The sequence below is a fragment of the Tachyglossus aculeatus genome, chromosome 16 (assembly GCF_015852505.1).
Source record: "Tachyglossus aculeatus isolate mTacAcu1 chromosome 16, mTacAcu1.pri, whole genome shotgun sequence".
Taxonomy (NCBI): domain Eukaryota; kingdom Metazoa; phylum Chordata; class Mammalia; order Monotremata; family Tachyglossidae; genus Tachyglossus; species Tachyglossus aculeatus.
Window position 1 is genome coordinate 13578805 of NC_052081.1, and position 18107 is coordinate 13596911.

The 18107-nt window shown below is 40.7% G+C and overlaps 1 protein-coding gene across 2 annotated transcripts in view; it reads right to left on the reverse strand.

Moving 5' to 3' along the window:
• EDEM3 (ER degradation enhancing alpha-mannosidase like protein 3) overlaps positions 1-18107 on the reverse strand; it is a 47993-nt gene that overhangs the window by 18840 nt on the left and 11046 nt on the right. For both annotated transcript variants that reach the window (XM_038758502.1, XM_038758503.1), the window contains exons 3-9: positions 12015-12115; positions 11869-11908; positions 9014-9126; positions 7520-7673; positions 5554-5688; positions 3822-3927; positions 231-328 (exon numbers count right to left, since the gene is read on the reverse strand). In XM_038758502.1, the coding sequence (XP_038614430.1) occupies positions 231-328; positions 3822-3927; positions 5554-5688; positions 7520-7673; positions 9014-9126; positions 11869-11908; positions 12015-12115 (747 nt within the window). The remainder of the gene's footprint in view (positions 1-230; positions 329-3821; positions 3928-5553; positions 5689-7519; positions 7674-9013; positions 9127-11868; positions 11909-12014; positions 12116-18107) is intronic.

Genomic DNA, 18107 nt, shown 5'->3' on the forward strand with positions numbered 1-18107 from the left:
TGCAAATTACCCAAGAGCTAACTATCCACAGACTGCCAAAACTCTTTGCTTCTACCATTCTTTCCTTTGTCCCCCAAGGGCCCTGCCCTCCAACTGCCATCAACACTCCAGAAAATGGAGAATTGATTTTATCTTTATTGCATGAGTAAATTCCATGCCTATACACAAGAGGCCAGCTCAGAGTCTGCTACCTAAACCAATTTGCTTCAAATATTAATGAATATACTTACTGTGTTAAATCGCTCCAGAAAACTGTCATCACCAAGCAAGACATACGCTTTTAATAAATATTCATAGTAGGAATCAATTCCTGCTCCCACACCACTATCTACAGAAAACAGATAACAACAAAAGGGTACATGAGTTTTTAAAATGTATTTGTACATAACAGTAAAAAAATATTTTGACTGATGTGCAAAGTATGAGGAAAAGCTTCACACTGTATAACTGAGAATACCAAAGCACTATTATTGAAAACGGTTCCAAAACACAGGAGATGAAAATACTTGCTATAGAAAATTTGGTTAAAATAGTGATGCTGTCACTAATAGTTTCTGAAAATAATCTATTGAGTTCCAGGAAGTTGTGTTTTTCATGAGATTTGTTTTTATATTTTTACTTTGCAAATTTAGTCACACGCAGTTTCTTTTACTATCAAGAACTACTACACCATGGGCAAGTCACTTACCCTCTCTGTGGCTCAGTTTTGTCATCTGTAAAATGGGGATTGAATACTGTTCTCCCTTCTAACAGACTGTTAGCCCCATGAAGGACAGGGACTGTGTCTGACTATCATGTACCTACCCCACCATTTAGTAAATAAAATGCTTGGCACATAGTAATTACTTTATAAATTCCACAACAACCATTCAGACTTCTGTTTTTGAAGAATGAAAGACATTATTTCTTCACTGAAAAGAACGCAGGACACTTCAGGGGATGCTGATGTGCAGGAATCTTGTCTTTTGTGTGTTTTCAGGTTCCTTTATCTTTGCTCTCCTATTTTTTATTTCACATATCTATGGGAAGGGGAAGCAGCATGACCTAGTGGGAAAAGCACAGGCCCGGAAGTCAGAGGACCACTACTTGTCTGTTGTGTGACCTCAGACAAACCGCTTAACTTCCCTAGGCTTCAGTTTTCTCATCTGAAAAATGGAGAGTAAATCCAATCCCTCCTACTTAGACTGTGAGTCCCTTATGGGAAGGGGATTTTGCCCAAGCTAATTATCTTTTATCTATCCCAGAGCTTGGCATATGGGTTTATTCAGTTATACATTTGATTATTTATTTTGGCTCCTTCAGTTGTCAACCTCTTAATACCCGTCTCCCCATTCAGAATGTAAACTCCTTAGAGGCATGGAACACCTTCTTTATTCTGAATTTTCCAAACACCTCATGCAGCACCAAGTAATAATAATAATAATAATAGTACATGTACTAAGAACTGGGGTGGATACAATAAAATCAGATCAGACAGTTCCAATCCCACATGGGGCTCACGGTCTAAGGGGCAGACAAGTATTTAACCTCTAGATAACAGATGAGGAAACAGGCAAAGAGAAGTTAGGTGACTTGCCTGAGGTTGCACAGCAGGCCAGTAGCGGAGCTAGGATTAAAAAACAGGGCCCCTGACTCCTAAGCCCGGGCTCTTTCCACTAGGCACAGCTTCTGTGGACCGTGAGCCCGCTGTTGGGTACGGACCGTCTCCATATGTTGCCGACTTTATACTTTCCAAGCGCTTAGTACAGTGCTCTGCACACAGTAAGTGCTCAATAAATACGATTGAGTGAATGAATGAATGTGGATGCTCAATAATAAACCATGAATACTACTACTTTATGGTAAAGTGAAACTGAACAGAGCAAATAGAGCAAGGAGGCAGACGGGTGGGAGGGAAAGTAGAACAAGCATTTTTAGGAAACATAGGGAGATATAATTGCAAGCAATGTGGTAGAGCAATGGGCTTTTCTTCCCACCCAAGCCCTGTCCTCCCTGTGACTTTTCTATGACTGTAGACAATATCCTCCTCCCTGTCCCACAAGTTCACTACCTTGGCATCATCCTTGACATCTCTCTCATTCAACTCACAGATTCAACCTGCCACAAAATCCTTTTGGTTCTACCACCTCAACATCTCTAGAAATGCCCTTCCATCCCCAGTCAAACTGCTATTTCACTGAGCCACTTATAATAATGATGGCATTTGTTACACACTTACTAAGTGCAAAGCACAGTTCTGAGCGCTGGGGGGGGGGGGATACAAAGGTGATCAGGTTGTCCCACGTGGGGCTCACAGTCTTTATCCCCATTTTACAGATGAGGTAACTGAGGCTCAGAGACGTTAAGTGACTTGCCCAAGGTCACACAGCAGACATGTGGGGCAGCCAGAATTAGAACCCATGCCTCCCAAGCCAGGGCTCTTTCCACTGAGCCACACTGCTTCTCTAGCTATGCTGATCCACTTATGATATCCCACCTCGACTACTGCATCAGCACCCTCGCTGATCTCCCAATCCTCTGTCTCTCATTATTTCACTTTGTTGATCGGATCATTTTTCTAATAAAAAGCCATTCAATCCATGTTTCTCCACTTCTCAAGCACCTCCAGTGGCTGCCCATCCACCTTCGCATCAAACAGAAACTCCTTATCTTTGGCTTTAAGATACTCAGTCAGTGCTCTCCTTCGTACCTTACCTCACTGACCTACTCCAACGCAGCCAGACATACTCTGTTCCTTCGACTACCAACCTCCTCACTAAACCTCGATCTGGTCTATCTCGCTGACCATCCCATGCACACGCCCTCCCTTGGCCTAGAATTCCCTCCCCTTCACATATGACGGTTCACCTCTCGCCCCACCTTCAAAACCCACTTAATATCCTATCTCCTCCAAGAGGCCTTCCCTGATGAGGCCTTCATTTCCCCTCCCCACCCTCCCCTCTGCATCACTTCTGAACGCCTTCAGCACTTTGAAACTCGTCCCAGCCCCACAGCACTTATGAACATATCCTTATTTACACTCCATTATTTCCCTTATCTGGAATTTAATGTCTCTCTCCTCCTGTAGACTGTAAGCTCCACGCGGGCAGGGATCACGTCTATCAACTTGGTTGCACTGTACTTTCCCAGGTGCTTAGTACAGTGCTCTGCACATAGTGAGCACTCAAATACTACTGACAGTCTGATTAGCTGACTTTTGGAAGAAAACTGCAGCTGACAGAGGCTTCTGAAAGTCTGGGATACCATGAGGAAGATTCAAAAACAATTACAGGCACCTCAGAATGGCAAACGACAATCTTTTTGTGCACCTGGTGGGAAATGGGTTGTTATCTGCACAGATGTATTTAAATAACCTTTACACAGGGAAAGATTTCAACACTGTAGCATCTTCGAAGACAATTTTTTTTCACATTTCAGCTGCATGGATAAACAGACCCATAGAAAGAGTAGGCTGGTAGCCGTTTCTGCTGAGTATGCAAAGCCCTTTACACAACATGTTTTACCGACGTGATTGGTAATCGATCATCTTGATGGATTCAGCACTAAACAGTACTATCAGATTTCTGTGATTGAGGGTACCATTAATTGCATTTTATGTGAGGCTTGTAGCTGGCTGCAACTGTATTGTCCAATGTTCCAGAGATCTTCGAAGGTCAAAAAAGACCATTTACCTTGACCCAAGATTGTCTGAAACAAGTTTGATTGGAATGAGAGACTGATAAACCATGAAATTACTACTTCATGTGGAAAGAAATCATACCAATACTCCTGAACATAGAAATCCCAGGAACTTTGGTTCAGAAACTGTGTACCTCACATACCTTTGCGCACCCAATCTCCAGTATGAATATTAATAGTAACTCCAACTAAATTGCTACTGCGTTGTCTTTTTTCCCAGAGAAAATCAAGAGCCTTCCGGGCGTGTTCCTGCCAAAAAAAACAACCCAAAAACAAACGTTCAGAGAAATAATTTCTTGACAGAAGGAAACAGGATTTAAATGAAAATCCTTTGCCCACAAGAATGTTTATAAACAATGAAATGGGACTGCCTTAACCTGGCAGGAAATAATACACTAAATTGTTCTCACGCAGGGGGTTGGACTTGAGATTTTGTATTTAATATCTTATCTTGGTCAATTTATTTAATATTTTTCAGTCTCTATTTCACTACAAAAAAGCTGGATGATAACACTTGCCCCAAACTGCTATCTGAAGAGTGCTTCAAAATCTTCAGATGAAAAATCACTATAAACATAAGGGTTATTAAAACATAAACTTGGTGGTAATTATATATTGGCTCATAAAATGATTTTCCTACCCAAATACCAAAAGTTTCTACAGATGTCTTTGGTGGAGAAGGACCCCCATCAGTTGAAGTTATTAAAGGAATTGTGGATACGAGGTCCACATATACACACAGGAAGGAATCCCAGACCCTGTCTGGATCGATGGAGGCAACCAGGCAGACAAGCTATTGAACAGTAAACAAACAGGAGCTACTCAGGTTTTTGGGTTGTTTTCTTGCAGTTCTCAAACTTTTAATCTAGCTTCACAGGATTTATTTTTTTTAATTTTCATACTAGAAATGAAACTAAAATTATTTTAGGTTGCTTTTTTAAAATAAAAATAGCATCGCCAAAAGCTTGGCACCTGAACCGATTTTGAATAGGGAGTTATTATGAAGAGGCAATCCACACTGTGGGTATGAACATTTTAAAAAGAGAGCTTGAATCCAAATCCTCCAACCAGTATTTATTAGAAAATCTACACTACATCTCTACCTTACCTGGTGTGTTTACTACTAGAAAGGTACAATTTTGGGGAACATAGCCAGGCTCTCAAATTTCTTACTGTTTCAAATACAGACTGAAAAATTATTGTGCTTTTCCTGGGGAATAAAGCAAAGATCCTTGAAATTTCTTAAGGCTGAGTTCTTACGTGTTACTAAAACACTGTACAGACTTCATTAAGTAAACAAAAGAGATAAGGAACATGGCTAGCAACTCTTCTAGAATGTTAGTTTTTTGGGTGTTCAGTTCAGTGACATCAGAGTGGATATATTTTTCTCTCTGGGCTGGCCAAGGCGTATTTTCCTCTCAATTTTAACAACTCCGATTCTTTTTACACTTTAGAAACCAAGTGAATAATCTGCCCTGTTTCTGATGCAAGAACTCTAAAAACATGGGGGAAAAAGTGGACAGGAATGCACAAAGGCCTCTGACTTATTTACTTGACCTAAAAGATAGAGTTAATGGTTCTGAATATTCACGTACTTTTGAAAATATAACACCTGCAATTTAACAGACCACTCTAAACCCAAGTTGCAAAGCATTTTTCATAATACTTCTTACTGCGCTAAGCTGTTAGCTATATTTAATCTTTTTTGTTTCGCTTTGTAATGGGATTCAGGTGAAAATCCACTGGTGCAATGGCATTGTTAAAGGTTAAACAAGTTAACTCTCTAATTAAGGCCAATGACGCTGCAACAGTTAATCATACAAGTACAAACATGAAAACCCAACCAGCAGGAAATAAAAGACCAGAAAAGCAAACCTCAAATATTGATGTTCCGGTGAATCGGCTTAAGGCAGCAAACTCGAGGATCAAGGTACCTGCACAGGCCGTGCATGTGTCGGTCTCCGTTCCTGTTCGAGCTTCTGGTTTTCTTACACCAAATTTTAAATTTATCTAAGCAAAATGGGAAAATGGTAGACTGTAAGACCCTTGTGGGAAGGAACTGGCACTTAGTTCAATGCTTTGCACAGAATAAGAGTGTAATAAATATTAGGATTATTATAGGACTGCAATAAGCCTTAACACTGCTCACCGTAGGTGGGGAATGTGTCTCTTTACTGTTATACTATATTCTCCCTAGTGCTTAATACAGTGCTTTGCACATAGCAAGTGCTCAATAAATACATTTGAATGAATGAATAATACTTGGTAAAAGACTATTTCTTGGCTTTTTCCCTGAGCTCTGAAATCCAGTCATGGTAAAATTAAACAAGATAGAGTCCAAACACCTCTTTATGACACACCGACAGGTATATCCATGGGAATCCTAGTTCCTTCCTCAGCAGTTTAGAAAACAGCTGCACTAATTACATGAGGAAAATATATTGCATCACAAATTTTGCTCTCTTAATAAATGTGCCACATCAGTTAATTTTTCTTCTCCTTAGGTCGCGTCCACCCAATTATCCCCTCAGCACTTTAACACTCAGAACTCCTCGCTGCCCTTTTGTATTTATCAATTTACATCACACAACTATTTGACCACTTCTTCCTCCTATTTGTACACTTTGTGAATCTCCCTCTTAAGATCGCAAACCCCTGGGAAACAGGGGTCATATCTTCTACCTCTATTATATCAATCAGACTTATTTGTTGAGCACTTGGGAGAGTTCAATATAACAAGAGTTGGTAGACACATCCCCTGCCCACAACAAGCACTCTTCCAAGCACCCAATGCATACTCTCTATACAGTAGGCATTCAAAAAATAGGATTGATTGATTTTTCCACTGCACAGGCTCCCCTCCTGAACTGCTCCTGTTAAGAAAAACTGTCATTAGAGAAAATACACACTGACAGATACCATGCACAAGCACCCGATCTGTTCCTCCAACATCACCTCGTATTCTACCCAGACACATGAACGCTGTCAAAAAAACACCTTCCCTGATTCCCCAACAGCATTCTATCCACAGGACATGATCCAAACACAGATTTTAAGAAAAACCAACGGTACTATTAATGTCCTGCTGAGTCAGTCAAAACAACTCAGGCTACCTGAGTGAAAATGGACAATAGATATGAAAAAATGTGAAAATCTACAGGGGTCCCAACTTTTCATTATGGGTATCGAGGAGAACATGAGGGCGGGGAGTTGAGGGAACAGAGAGATGAGGAGATGGGATGACATGGGAAAGGAGGAGGCAAAGAAGTTCAGTGACAGTGGCAATGACATCTTTCTCAGAGAACTCTGAACCAACACCAAGGGGACAAGAGCCCCATTTCCCTCCTCCTGCTATCTTTATACTGGTACATAGAAAGCTGAAGCTCCCTAATGTTCACTGCCCCAAGATACATTTTTACCTATAAAATGCAAAAAGGACAGGGGAAAATTGTGCATACCAGGAATGACTTTTTAAAGATATATTTTCTAAGCAAGTGAGTCAGGTGGTCTTATTCTACCATATAACATAAAGACATTATTTTCTAGGGGAATACTGCCAAAATTACTAGCTAACAGGCAGCCAAGTTGGCAACTTCCTAATAAATGTAGTGATGTGCAAGAGAGAATAAAAAAGAGGTTAATTACCTTGAACTGAATACTAAATGCTTTCTTTATATATAAATTAATGGGAAATTGAAACTATTAAGATCATTTAAAGTAATAACACTGTCTCTGGTGTTATAGAAATTTCTACCAAAGATCTAGCATTTAAAAAGCATCTTATAAAACAGTAGGGAAGGTTTATACAGTCTTCAACATCTTTTATGAATTAAAGACTTACTCTGGGATAAGGAAGTCCACTGGTGGTGTTAAAAGCAGGTAAAAGCTTATAGCCCAATTGTTTTGCCATTTGCAGAAGTTCATCATTGTACCACTGCATGTATTCACCTTTGTCTTTCAGCATAATTGCCACCGAATGCCCACCTAGAAGTCCCCTGCAAATTCAAATGACAAACATTATCCTCTTCTCACAGACACATTTTTAAGTCGTCCATTCAAAATGACATCCTAACATCTCCCCAAATAGCGAAGGGACCAGGAGTTATAAATAATAATAATAATAATGGCATTTATTAAGCGCTTACTGTGTGCAAAGCACTGTTCTAAGCGCTGGGGAGTTTACAAAGTCATCAGGTTGTCCCACGGGGGGCTCACAGTCTTAATCCCCATTTTACAGATGAGGGAACTGAGGCCCAGAGAAGTGAAGTGACATGCCCAAAGTCACACAGCTGACAAGTGGCGGAGCCGGGATTTGAACCGATGACCTCTGACTCCAAAGCCTGGGCTCTTTCCACTGAGCCACGCTGCTTCCCCATGTAGGAGTTCTACAATTAGTTACCATTGCTGGCCAGAGCAGAGAAAAAGGAAGATGTGGCAGGGCTTAGTACATTGCTCTGCACATAATGAGCACTTATAAAATACCATTTACAACTAATATAAGCAAAATGTGTTTTCCAGCTATAAAACAGACACATTAATACCCCGTACCAGTATCCAATCACGTCAGCGTGGCCTCAACCACGTCCCAAGATGCTCTAATGAGACGCCAAGGCTCCTGCCACTGTTGGCCGCGGAAGAGACAGGAGGCCCTGCTACTCTCCGGGGCCCTAAAGTAGAACAGTAGGAAGGAGTTCTAGCCCCCTGAGGAGTGATCTGGAAAATCAGCAACAGCTCTGCCCTGGACTCCTAGGGCCCAGCTCCTCTGCCCAGCAAAACGAGCAGAACTTTAGAGAACAGGAGGAGGCAAAAGGGGAAAATCAGGAGTAGTCATGGGACCAAGACAGAGGCGTCACCGCTCCCTTGCCGGATGTTGTACTCTTTGAACCCCCTCTCAACCTCTCCCCTGTCAATCCTTCAGACTGACATTCTGCTACTACCTCATGGTCCCTTTAGATGGGACACTAGAGAGGTGCAGCAGAAGGAGGAGGAGAAAGGGAATCTGGGCCCATAAGCACTCTCATGTAAGTGGCAGCATCTTTCCAGAAGCCTGCTTGCTCGTGGGGCAGGGCACCAAAGGGCCGAGTGCCCTCGAGGGAGACAGAGTGAGCAACTGACTTGGTTAGGACCCTATGCTCCAAACTGCTCCATTCATTCAAACACATTTATTGAGTGCTTACTGTGTGCAGAACACTGTTCTAAGTACACAACACAACATGCTCTCCGATCACACATATTTTAAGTATTATATAATTTTACTTGATAACCAAAAAAGTGAAAAAAATTTGATACTAATTTTATTACCAAACGAATTACAACTCTAATAGATTACGCTTACCCAAGAACTCTGATGTTTGTTTCAAAGACTGATACGACAATGTCATTATCTAAATTAACATCTCTTACAACTTTCCTTACAGCATCTTCAAATTCCTTAGTTTTGTTTAACACCTACAAAAAGCATATTTATGACATAAAATTAACTTTTATCAAGCACAGGATTGCTACTTAGAATAATGTCAAAGGAAATACCAGAACTGTAAATAAGACTGAAAACACAGCACCTTCAATGGGGCCGAGACTGCTCCTTAGAGTAATGGCCGCCCAAGAAAACAGTGGAGCGAGAAAAACCAGAGTCAAATGTTTCTTTTCCAGGGGAGTAGACATGCAGCACTTGCCCAGCCCCCAATGTGAATAGTTGCCAGTCTCTCGCCCCGGCTCCTTCCCCAGAAATGCTGCTGGAAAAAGGGGCTTCCCTTCCAAATCTCCTTCCTTCCCCCAACTCCTAAAAGGATCACTGATATCGTCCAGGTGGACCAAAAATATGAGGATAGCAGAAGTATGACACCTAAGGTATCTGCTGATATCCAAGAAAGCACTAACTGCAATTCACAGGGTTGCCTTGTAGGGCATTTCACTGGTGATTAGTTTTATACAATCTTTTAACCCAGTTATTACTCGCGGTGTTTATTTCTAGTGTCACTCTCTACTCATCCTCCCTGTTTGTATTTTGATTGCTCTGTCCACAGTCCTACTGCTGATTTCATAGTAATCTCAGGTTTAATGACGGAATTTGGAATCATAACAGTGCAACTCTCATTAAGAGTACTACAAACTGTCTAAATGAAACCACGTCCAACTCAGTAAACTAAAGAAACTGACATCACCAATGCTATTTTAATGCATTGTTACGGCACCAAAGGGAAGGCGGAAGGTTGTATGTGCACTTAAGTTAAAGACGGCGCATAAATGAATATATACTACTACTACTAATAATAATAGTACTTGTTAAGCATTTACTATGTGCCAAACACTGTACTAAATACTGGGGTAGATACAAGATAATCCAGTTGGGCCCAGTCCCGCCATGATGCTCACAGTCTAAATAAGGAGGAGAAATCTCTTTTTTACAGAAGATGAAGTGGAGGCACAGAAGTTAAGTGACTTGCCCGACGTCGGACAAACAGCAGGCAAGTGAAAGAGCTGTGATTAAAACCCAGGTCTTCTGACTCGCCTGATCAATCAGTGGTATTTACTGAGCACTTCCTGCGCCTGGGCACTGTACTAAGGACTTGAGAAAGCACAATATAACAGAATTGGTTGATTTGATTCCCGCCTACATTAGAGAGACATTAAAATAGATTACAAATACGGGAATTAGTAGAATATTTACACATGAATTGTGGAGCTGGGGTATTGAAGTGCTTAAGGGACACACAGCCAAGTGCATAGTTGACAGAGGGGAGGGCAGACAGGGGAAATAAAGGGCTCGGTCAAGGAAGGCATCTTGGAGGAGATGTGATGTAAAGAGGATTTTGAAGGTGGGGAGAGTGGTGGACTGTCAGATACGAAGGGGGAGGGAGTTCTAGGCCTGAGAGAGAATGTAGGCAAGACGTCGGTGCCCGAAGCCTGTGTTCTTTCCACAAGACCATGCTGCTCCTCCTGACACACTTAAATTCAATATTCCCAACCTTGGAAAAACTAAGGAACAATATTTTCCAATTATTTCAGAGGAAATCTTTAAGATTTAAGAAATGAAATCCATCACCAGGAATCACAAGAACTTGGACCAGACATAGTGTCTTTTCATAATGAGAAAAGCTGAGGGGTGGGGAGAAAGGGTTCCTGGGATAATGGCCCTTAGTACGGGGGCCCGGTACATTCTTTGGACCACCCTAGATCAGTAACTGCATAGTTCTAATTCTTCTGTAGAATCCAGGGAGAATCCAGAAGAGAAAATGTACATAATCACCTCTGTAAAACTTAAATCTTGATTTATGGACAGGAAAAGCAATGGTGATGTGTTGCAAACAAGCAGCTAGAAATTTTGAATATTTTAAGAGTACGTATTTTGGGTAGACTAGAGGCTCAAAATGTTTTCTTACACCTTGCTTCTATTTCAACGGTAACAAATGCACATACGTGTTATGTAGCAAAACAATGACTAAGAATACTCAAATTTTATTTCTTTAGATTTCAGTTATGGAGACATAATTTAAAATTAAACCTTTATCTTTTTTCCTCCATGTTTTACCACATCGAGGAGGGTAACAGGATGTGGGTGGGACATGGTGGCACCAAGTGGGCACACATTTAATGCTGCCACTGTTACTCCTATCAACTCCACCCATTCCCTCTCTTTCTTGTGGTCGTACCTCAACTTTTTCCCTATTCTTTCTTATCCTTTATTCCTCTGATCAAGTTTGCAGGCATCTACCCCAGCCTTTCTTGGATCCTTTTCCCCTTGTATAAATTTGTACCTAGTTTTATCTTTTTGATTCCTATTCAATTCCTGTGTTCCTACCATTTTAGTTGCTTTTCTTCTACAATTTGCATTACGGAAAGGGACAATTTCACTAGTTACACAAATCCTTTATTACCCCATCCACTCAACTCCCTCCCCCGAAAAAAAAAAACCCTTATATTTAACTATCTCTATATTCTGGATCAATTCATAGAAAATTACTATTAATCACCGAGTGCTGACAGATTCTTTTCATTTGCCAACAGATATTTGTAAGAAAGACCACTATCTGGAGGTCAGACAGTCATTGGGAAAGGATGGAATTTCAAAACCAACTCGACTATCCTTGTTTCATGCTTGCTGCTATTCAAGTACAGATTTTAACATTTGAAAAAGTACTGACCACATAAATTTAGAGGAAAAAAAATCTCAGGAAGGATCAAACCTACCACAAGAGTGTCCAAGGTATCAATCAGGGTCAGGGAAAATCTAAGAAACAAAAGTATAATTAGATAGAAAAATTAGAATCCTGTACAACTTATTTTAATTTTCAAGACAGACCTCTCAAACAAGAGAATTGCTGGCTTATACTCACTTTCCCAGGGCGTCGTCTACATCTCCACGACTTGGTTCCTCACCTCGAACTCGGCCACGGCAGGTTAAAGGCATGAGTTCATCAGCTGGGTAAGCATGTTCCTTCAAAAAAAAAAAAAAAGCCAAAAAGGATTTGAGTGGATTACTACCGAAGCACATATGTGCTCTTATGTACATACCTCTATTCTCTCATTTCCCATATCTGTAATGTATTTTACTGTCTGTCTCTCCATCTAGACTGTACGCTTCTTGTGGGCAGAGAGCATGTCTACCAACTCCACTGTATTTGACTTTCCCAAGCACTTAGTACAGTGCTCTGCACACAGTAAGTGCTCAATATTCGTTCATTCAATCAATCGTATTTATTGAGCGCTTACTGTGTGCAGAGCACTGTACTAAGTGCTTGGGAAGTACAAGTTGGCAATATATAGAGACGGTCATTTCATTCATTCATTCAATCATATTTATTGAGCACTTACTGTGCACAAAGCACTGTACTAAGCGCTTGGGAAGTACAAGTTGGCAACATATAGAGACGGTCCCTACCCAACAGCGGGCTCACAGTCTAGAAGGGGGAGACAGACAGCAGAACAAAACATATTAACAAAATAAAATAAATAGAATAAATATGTACAAATAAAATAAATACCCAACAGTGGGCTCACAGTCTAGAAGGGGGAGACAGACAACAAAACAAAACATATTAACAAAATAAAATAGAATAGAAAATATGTACAAGTAAAATAAATAGAGTAATAAATATGTACAAACATATATACAGGTGCTGTGGGGAGGGGAAGGAGGTAAGGCTGGGGGGGGGATGGGGAGAGGAAGGAGGGGAAATAGCATTTGCATTGGCTGGGAATTGAACCCGAGTGGCAGGCGAGAATTCTACCACTGAACCACCAATGCTCACAATAAATAAATAACAATAAATAACACTAACTGACTGATTAACAATGTCCTAAGCACTGTGGTAGACAAAAGATAATTAGATCAGACTCAGCCCTTGCCTTTGGCTTCCAGTGGCGGTGGCTCCCATAAAAAGCACTATTTCCCTTAATGAATTTTGAAACACATAAGCAACATCCTATACCCGAAGGAATACATGAACGTTAGCATTTTTTCTAGTTTCTGAATATATTTTGAAAAGCATTTAGTAACCTCTCTTAACAAGGACACTTTTTGATTAACTTCATTCAGTGATGACTAGAAAAATACTGTACAGAAAAAAATTTCTCTACTCCAATTATTCTGCAGTTAACCAAAACAGAATCATTTTACTTGACACTGCATTCAGAGGCACCTGGAAAACTGAAGGTTGAATGGAAGAAAAACAAATCTCTACAGTGAATTGAGAGATGTTTACAAGAAATTTTTTGAAACAGTTATCAAAGTTGGAAGTACTAAACTGAAATAATGAATGCTTATTACCATTAATGTAACCTTTCTTTCAAGGATTTCATGTGGTTTAAACAAGTAAATTAATTTCATAGCTGGACACTGCAGCAATTTTAGAATTTTCAAAGGGCTACTAAAGAAATACCTCTCCAAGAAGCTTTCCCCGACTAGTCAGTCTCTCATCTTCCTTTCCTATTTTTCCTCCCTAATGCTTCACCTGTGCACTTGAACCTGAACCCCCTAAGTACTTGGGATACTCACCCCAGCTCCCATCCCCGCAGCACATAAACACAATACAGCAGGCAGACATGATCCCTGCCCTCAAGAGGCTTACACTCAGGAGGAGGGGAGACAGACATTAAAATAATTACATGTTGGGGAAGGTATATATTATAAATACTTTAATGTCTGTCTCTCCCCTCTCCACCCCAGAGCGTAATCTCCTCGAGGACAGGGATCCTCATTTATTTGCTCTATTGTACTGTGGAAAAGCATTCATTCAGTGCTCTGCACAAAGAGCTAAAAAAATACCACTGATTGATTGGCTGAATATCTAACTAGCAAATCTAAAAAGCTTCCAGGTGCACAGCACAAAAATCCTAGAACTACAAGGAGAAATTCTAAAGAATGCTCACTGGGACTCCTCTTCAATCCTGCTTTATCCTCCTGGCGAGGATTATCATCTTCACCGACAAAGAAGTCAAAACCATCAGACTAACTGTCACCAACCACTGGCTGGAGGCTCTCTAGAGGGTGCTCTCAAAGACGCCCCTGACAGATTGTCAGCTTTGAAACATCCACCTCATCTTATAACAAAACTGGTTGTCTCACTGTAAAAGCATAGTTCCCCTAGGTGATCTTTACAGAAATGGCCCACTGAGCTCATCACTTGAACTTGGATGACGTCAAAGCAGAGAATTTTCCCTCACAGGTCTCTTGATGTGGTGGTGCACTGCAACACTCAGAAGGTTCATAAATAATAGCTTGAACTTAAGTGCTTTCATTTTTCCTAAAGCATTTGTCCTATCCCACTAGACTGCTGCACTTGCCTCCTCGCTGACTTCCCTCCCTCCTGTCTCTCCCACTCCAGTCCCTACTCCGCTCGGCTGCCCAGATCATTATTCTAAAAAAAAAGTTCAGTCCATATCTCCCCACTCCTCCAATACTTCCAGGGATTGCCCATCCACCTCTGCAGCAAAGAGAGACTCCTTACCATGGGCTTTAAATAATAATAATAATGATAGCATTTATTAAGCCCTTACTATTTGCAAAGCACTGTTCTGAGCGCTGGGGAGGTTACAAGGTGATCAGGTTGTCCCACGGGGGGCTCACAGTCTTAATCCCCATTTTCCAGATGAGGTAACAGGCACAGAGAAGTTAAATGACTTGCCCAAAGTCACACAGCTGACAACTGGCAGAGCCGGGTTTTGAACCCATCACCTCTGACTCCAAAGCCCAGGCTCCTTCCACTGAGCCACGCTGCTTCTCTAAAGCACTTTACCAGTTCGCCCCTTCCTACCTTACCTCACTGATCTACTCCAGACCAGCCCGCACGCTTCGCTCCTCTCGCGTCAGCTTGCTCCCTGTGCCCCAATCTCCTCTATCGAACCACTGACCTTTTTCCCACATTCTCTCACTGGCCTGGAACTCCCTCCCTGTTCCATATATGCCAGACCACACTTTTCCTACCTCCAAAGCCTTAAGAAGGTCACACCGCTTCCAAGGGGCCTTCCCTAATTAAGCCCTCTTTTCCTGGGTCCCTCTCCCTTATGCATCGTCTGTGCAGTTGGATCTGTGACCTTTGAGCATTTGGTATTCACCCTACCCTCAGCTCCACAGCACCTATGTATAAATCTATAAATTATACATTATAAATGTATGATGTTATAGAAAGTCTCCTCCTCTAGACTGTAAGCTCATTGTGGATACAGAACGTGTTTCCTGACTTTGTTGTATTGTACTCTCCCAAGCATTTAGTACAGTGAGCTGCACATAGTTAGCGCTCAAATACCGTGATACAGCAGTTTCACATCAATCATCTCATTAATCCTCATGACTGCCCTGGTAGGTGAGGAGTTATTCTTCCTATTTTACAAATGAGGAAACTAAGCCCCAAGAAAGTTAAATGACTTGCCTGTGGTCTCAGTTGTTCAAAATCACAGAGCTCACACTAGAACCCAGTTCTCCTGAATCCCAAGCCTAGAGCACTTTCTACATGCCCATGCTGCTTCCCTGGACCTAATTATTCAGTCTCCCACACACTCAGATAGGGAACAAAATTATCCCATAAGGGAAAGGGATATGAAATTTTAAAACAAAAATTGCAAATGATGCCTAGGTGACAGAAGCATTGTGAAAATGGAAAAGAAGTAATTGTTTTTGTGTGTGTGTTGGTATTTGTTAAGGGTTTATTATGTGCCAGGCACTGAACTAAGCGCTGGGGTAGATACGATCTGATTGGAGACAGTCCATATCCCACACTGGGCTCAGAGCCCTAATCCCCATTTTACAGGTGTGGTAACTGAGGCCCAGAGAAGTGAAGTGACTTCCCCGAGGTCACACAGCAGACAAGTAGAGGAGCCAGGATTAGAACTGAGATCCTTCAGGCTCTCAGGCCAATGCTGCTTCTCAAATCATCATCTGTTTGCAGACTGTTCTGAGTAAAATGAGCCCAGGGCTAGAAGAGCCAAGCCAATCCTCCAAGTATGAAATTTAAACCCTTAACTTAACCACATTACAGAAAGTATTAATAGAAATAGCCACCTAATACAAACAGCTGGTTCTCAAGCCAGCTGTGAAATTATTTGTTTTCTTGCTGCCAGGAACAAGGCTGAAACCACAATCTTCTCCTTCAGGATAGTGTGACTACTTTACTTCCATAGACTACGTGGCAAGTAAATATCCTCTGATGCCATTAAACACCGAAGCTATCTGAAGCATTACTTCTTTCTAAATTAACCTATTACTAGGCATAAAGAAAAGAATTAAGTAATTTCAGCCCTTTAAATGTGACAGAGCAAAAGTGTTTACTTTTCCTACTGACGTAAACTCTGCTGATTAAGGAGTTCGGAATAAAATGTAAGTCAAAGTCCCACATTGTTTCTAAATTTACTGTGAATAACACACTACAGAAATATAACTTTTGCCTTGGAACGTTAACTCAAAGCAATTTCAAAAACCCATCTCAATGGGTTTGAATTTGCTCAAATTCAACCAAAGAGCGATACATATGTGACACTGTCTGGGTCACCTTCTGTAGGTGCCCTGCTAATTCTGTTGTACAGTACTCTCCTTAGTGCTTCGTACATAATAAGTGCTCAATAAATACCACGGAGTGATTGATTAAATCTCTTGATACCTTAGTCATTTTGATTATTTGGGTATAACAAAATGGAAAGGCAAGCTTCATTCACTTCACATAGAATATTCCTAAGACAAAAGGAACCATTTTTATTAATTTTAAGATTATAGGGTTAAAGCAAAAACTTAAATTGACAATAACAGCCAAATGCTCTCTGGAGAAAACGGTTTGCCACGTCGTGCAGGTGCAACTTATGAAAACCGAAAGTTAAGTAAACTGTAGGAAGAACATAAACAAGACTTTTAATAGACACCCCAAAAAACAATCTTTGCTGAAAAAACTACTCAAGAATATTACAATACATTTCATCTAAAATTTAATAGTCTGAAAGGGAAGTTTCTAAGTATACAGCAAACAGAACCACTGTTTCCTCAGACATCTCCTACTTCCACTAACAAAGGAGATATAAAGATTAATAGAACCTGTAATGTTTAAGTGCTATTTCTTAATACTGAAAGCTGTGAAAAGTGCAGAGTTGCAAGACCCAGAAGACACTAGAAATATTAAATTTGTCAGGATTATCGAATTTTTTTTTGAAGATGGGTGAACAAACATTGAGAAAGAACTGCTGAACTTTTGTTTTGCTACTGGATTACAACAAAACAATCCAGCAAAGATTTCTGGAAAATACTGCTGGAAAACAATCTATATACCAAAGACTTAAATTGGTTCTGCTCTTTTTTTTTACTGAATTTCCAAATATTAAGTACCTGTTATGAAATGGGCTTTTTCATTTGTTTGGAAAAATATGACAAAGTTTCCTCTCAATCGTTTGGTGTGTGACTTTAAAAAACAGGTCATTACATACTGCTGCTTTTTGTTCAAAATTTTTTATCACTAGCCTTAAACATCATGAACTAATTTTCAGGAGAGCAAATATTGACCTCACTGCAGTAGAGCCCTACAAAATACACACTATAGCATTATCGGGCTAATGTACAATTACTTCTGTCTGGAAGCATGCAGTGAAGTTAACTGTTCCACTGGATGAAAGGACAAAGTTCACTTCATGTTGTTGCTTTAAGTTATGCTTGTTAAGTCAAATTTGAAACTGGTCAATTCTACTGGGTTAGACTACATTCTACTAGTCAAACTTTTTTAAACTCAGTCATGACACACTGTTTGCTCCAGTAGTGGCACAGCTACTCTAGTTCCAACTGAGTGGTTCTGACACACTAGTGTAGTAATTAAACTGTGTTGATTATGTGGGCAGGGTCAGATTAGGTGGGGGAACGATGCCATGATAAACATGGCTAAGAAGTTCAATTCTCAATAGCCTTTGGGACCAGTCTGCTAAATAAACTTGGCCTCAAGTGTTCAGACCATCCCAAG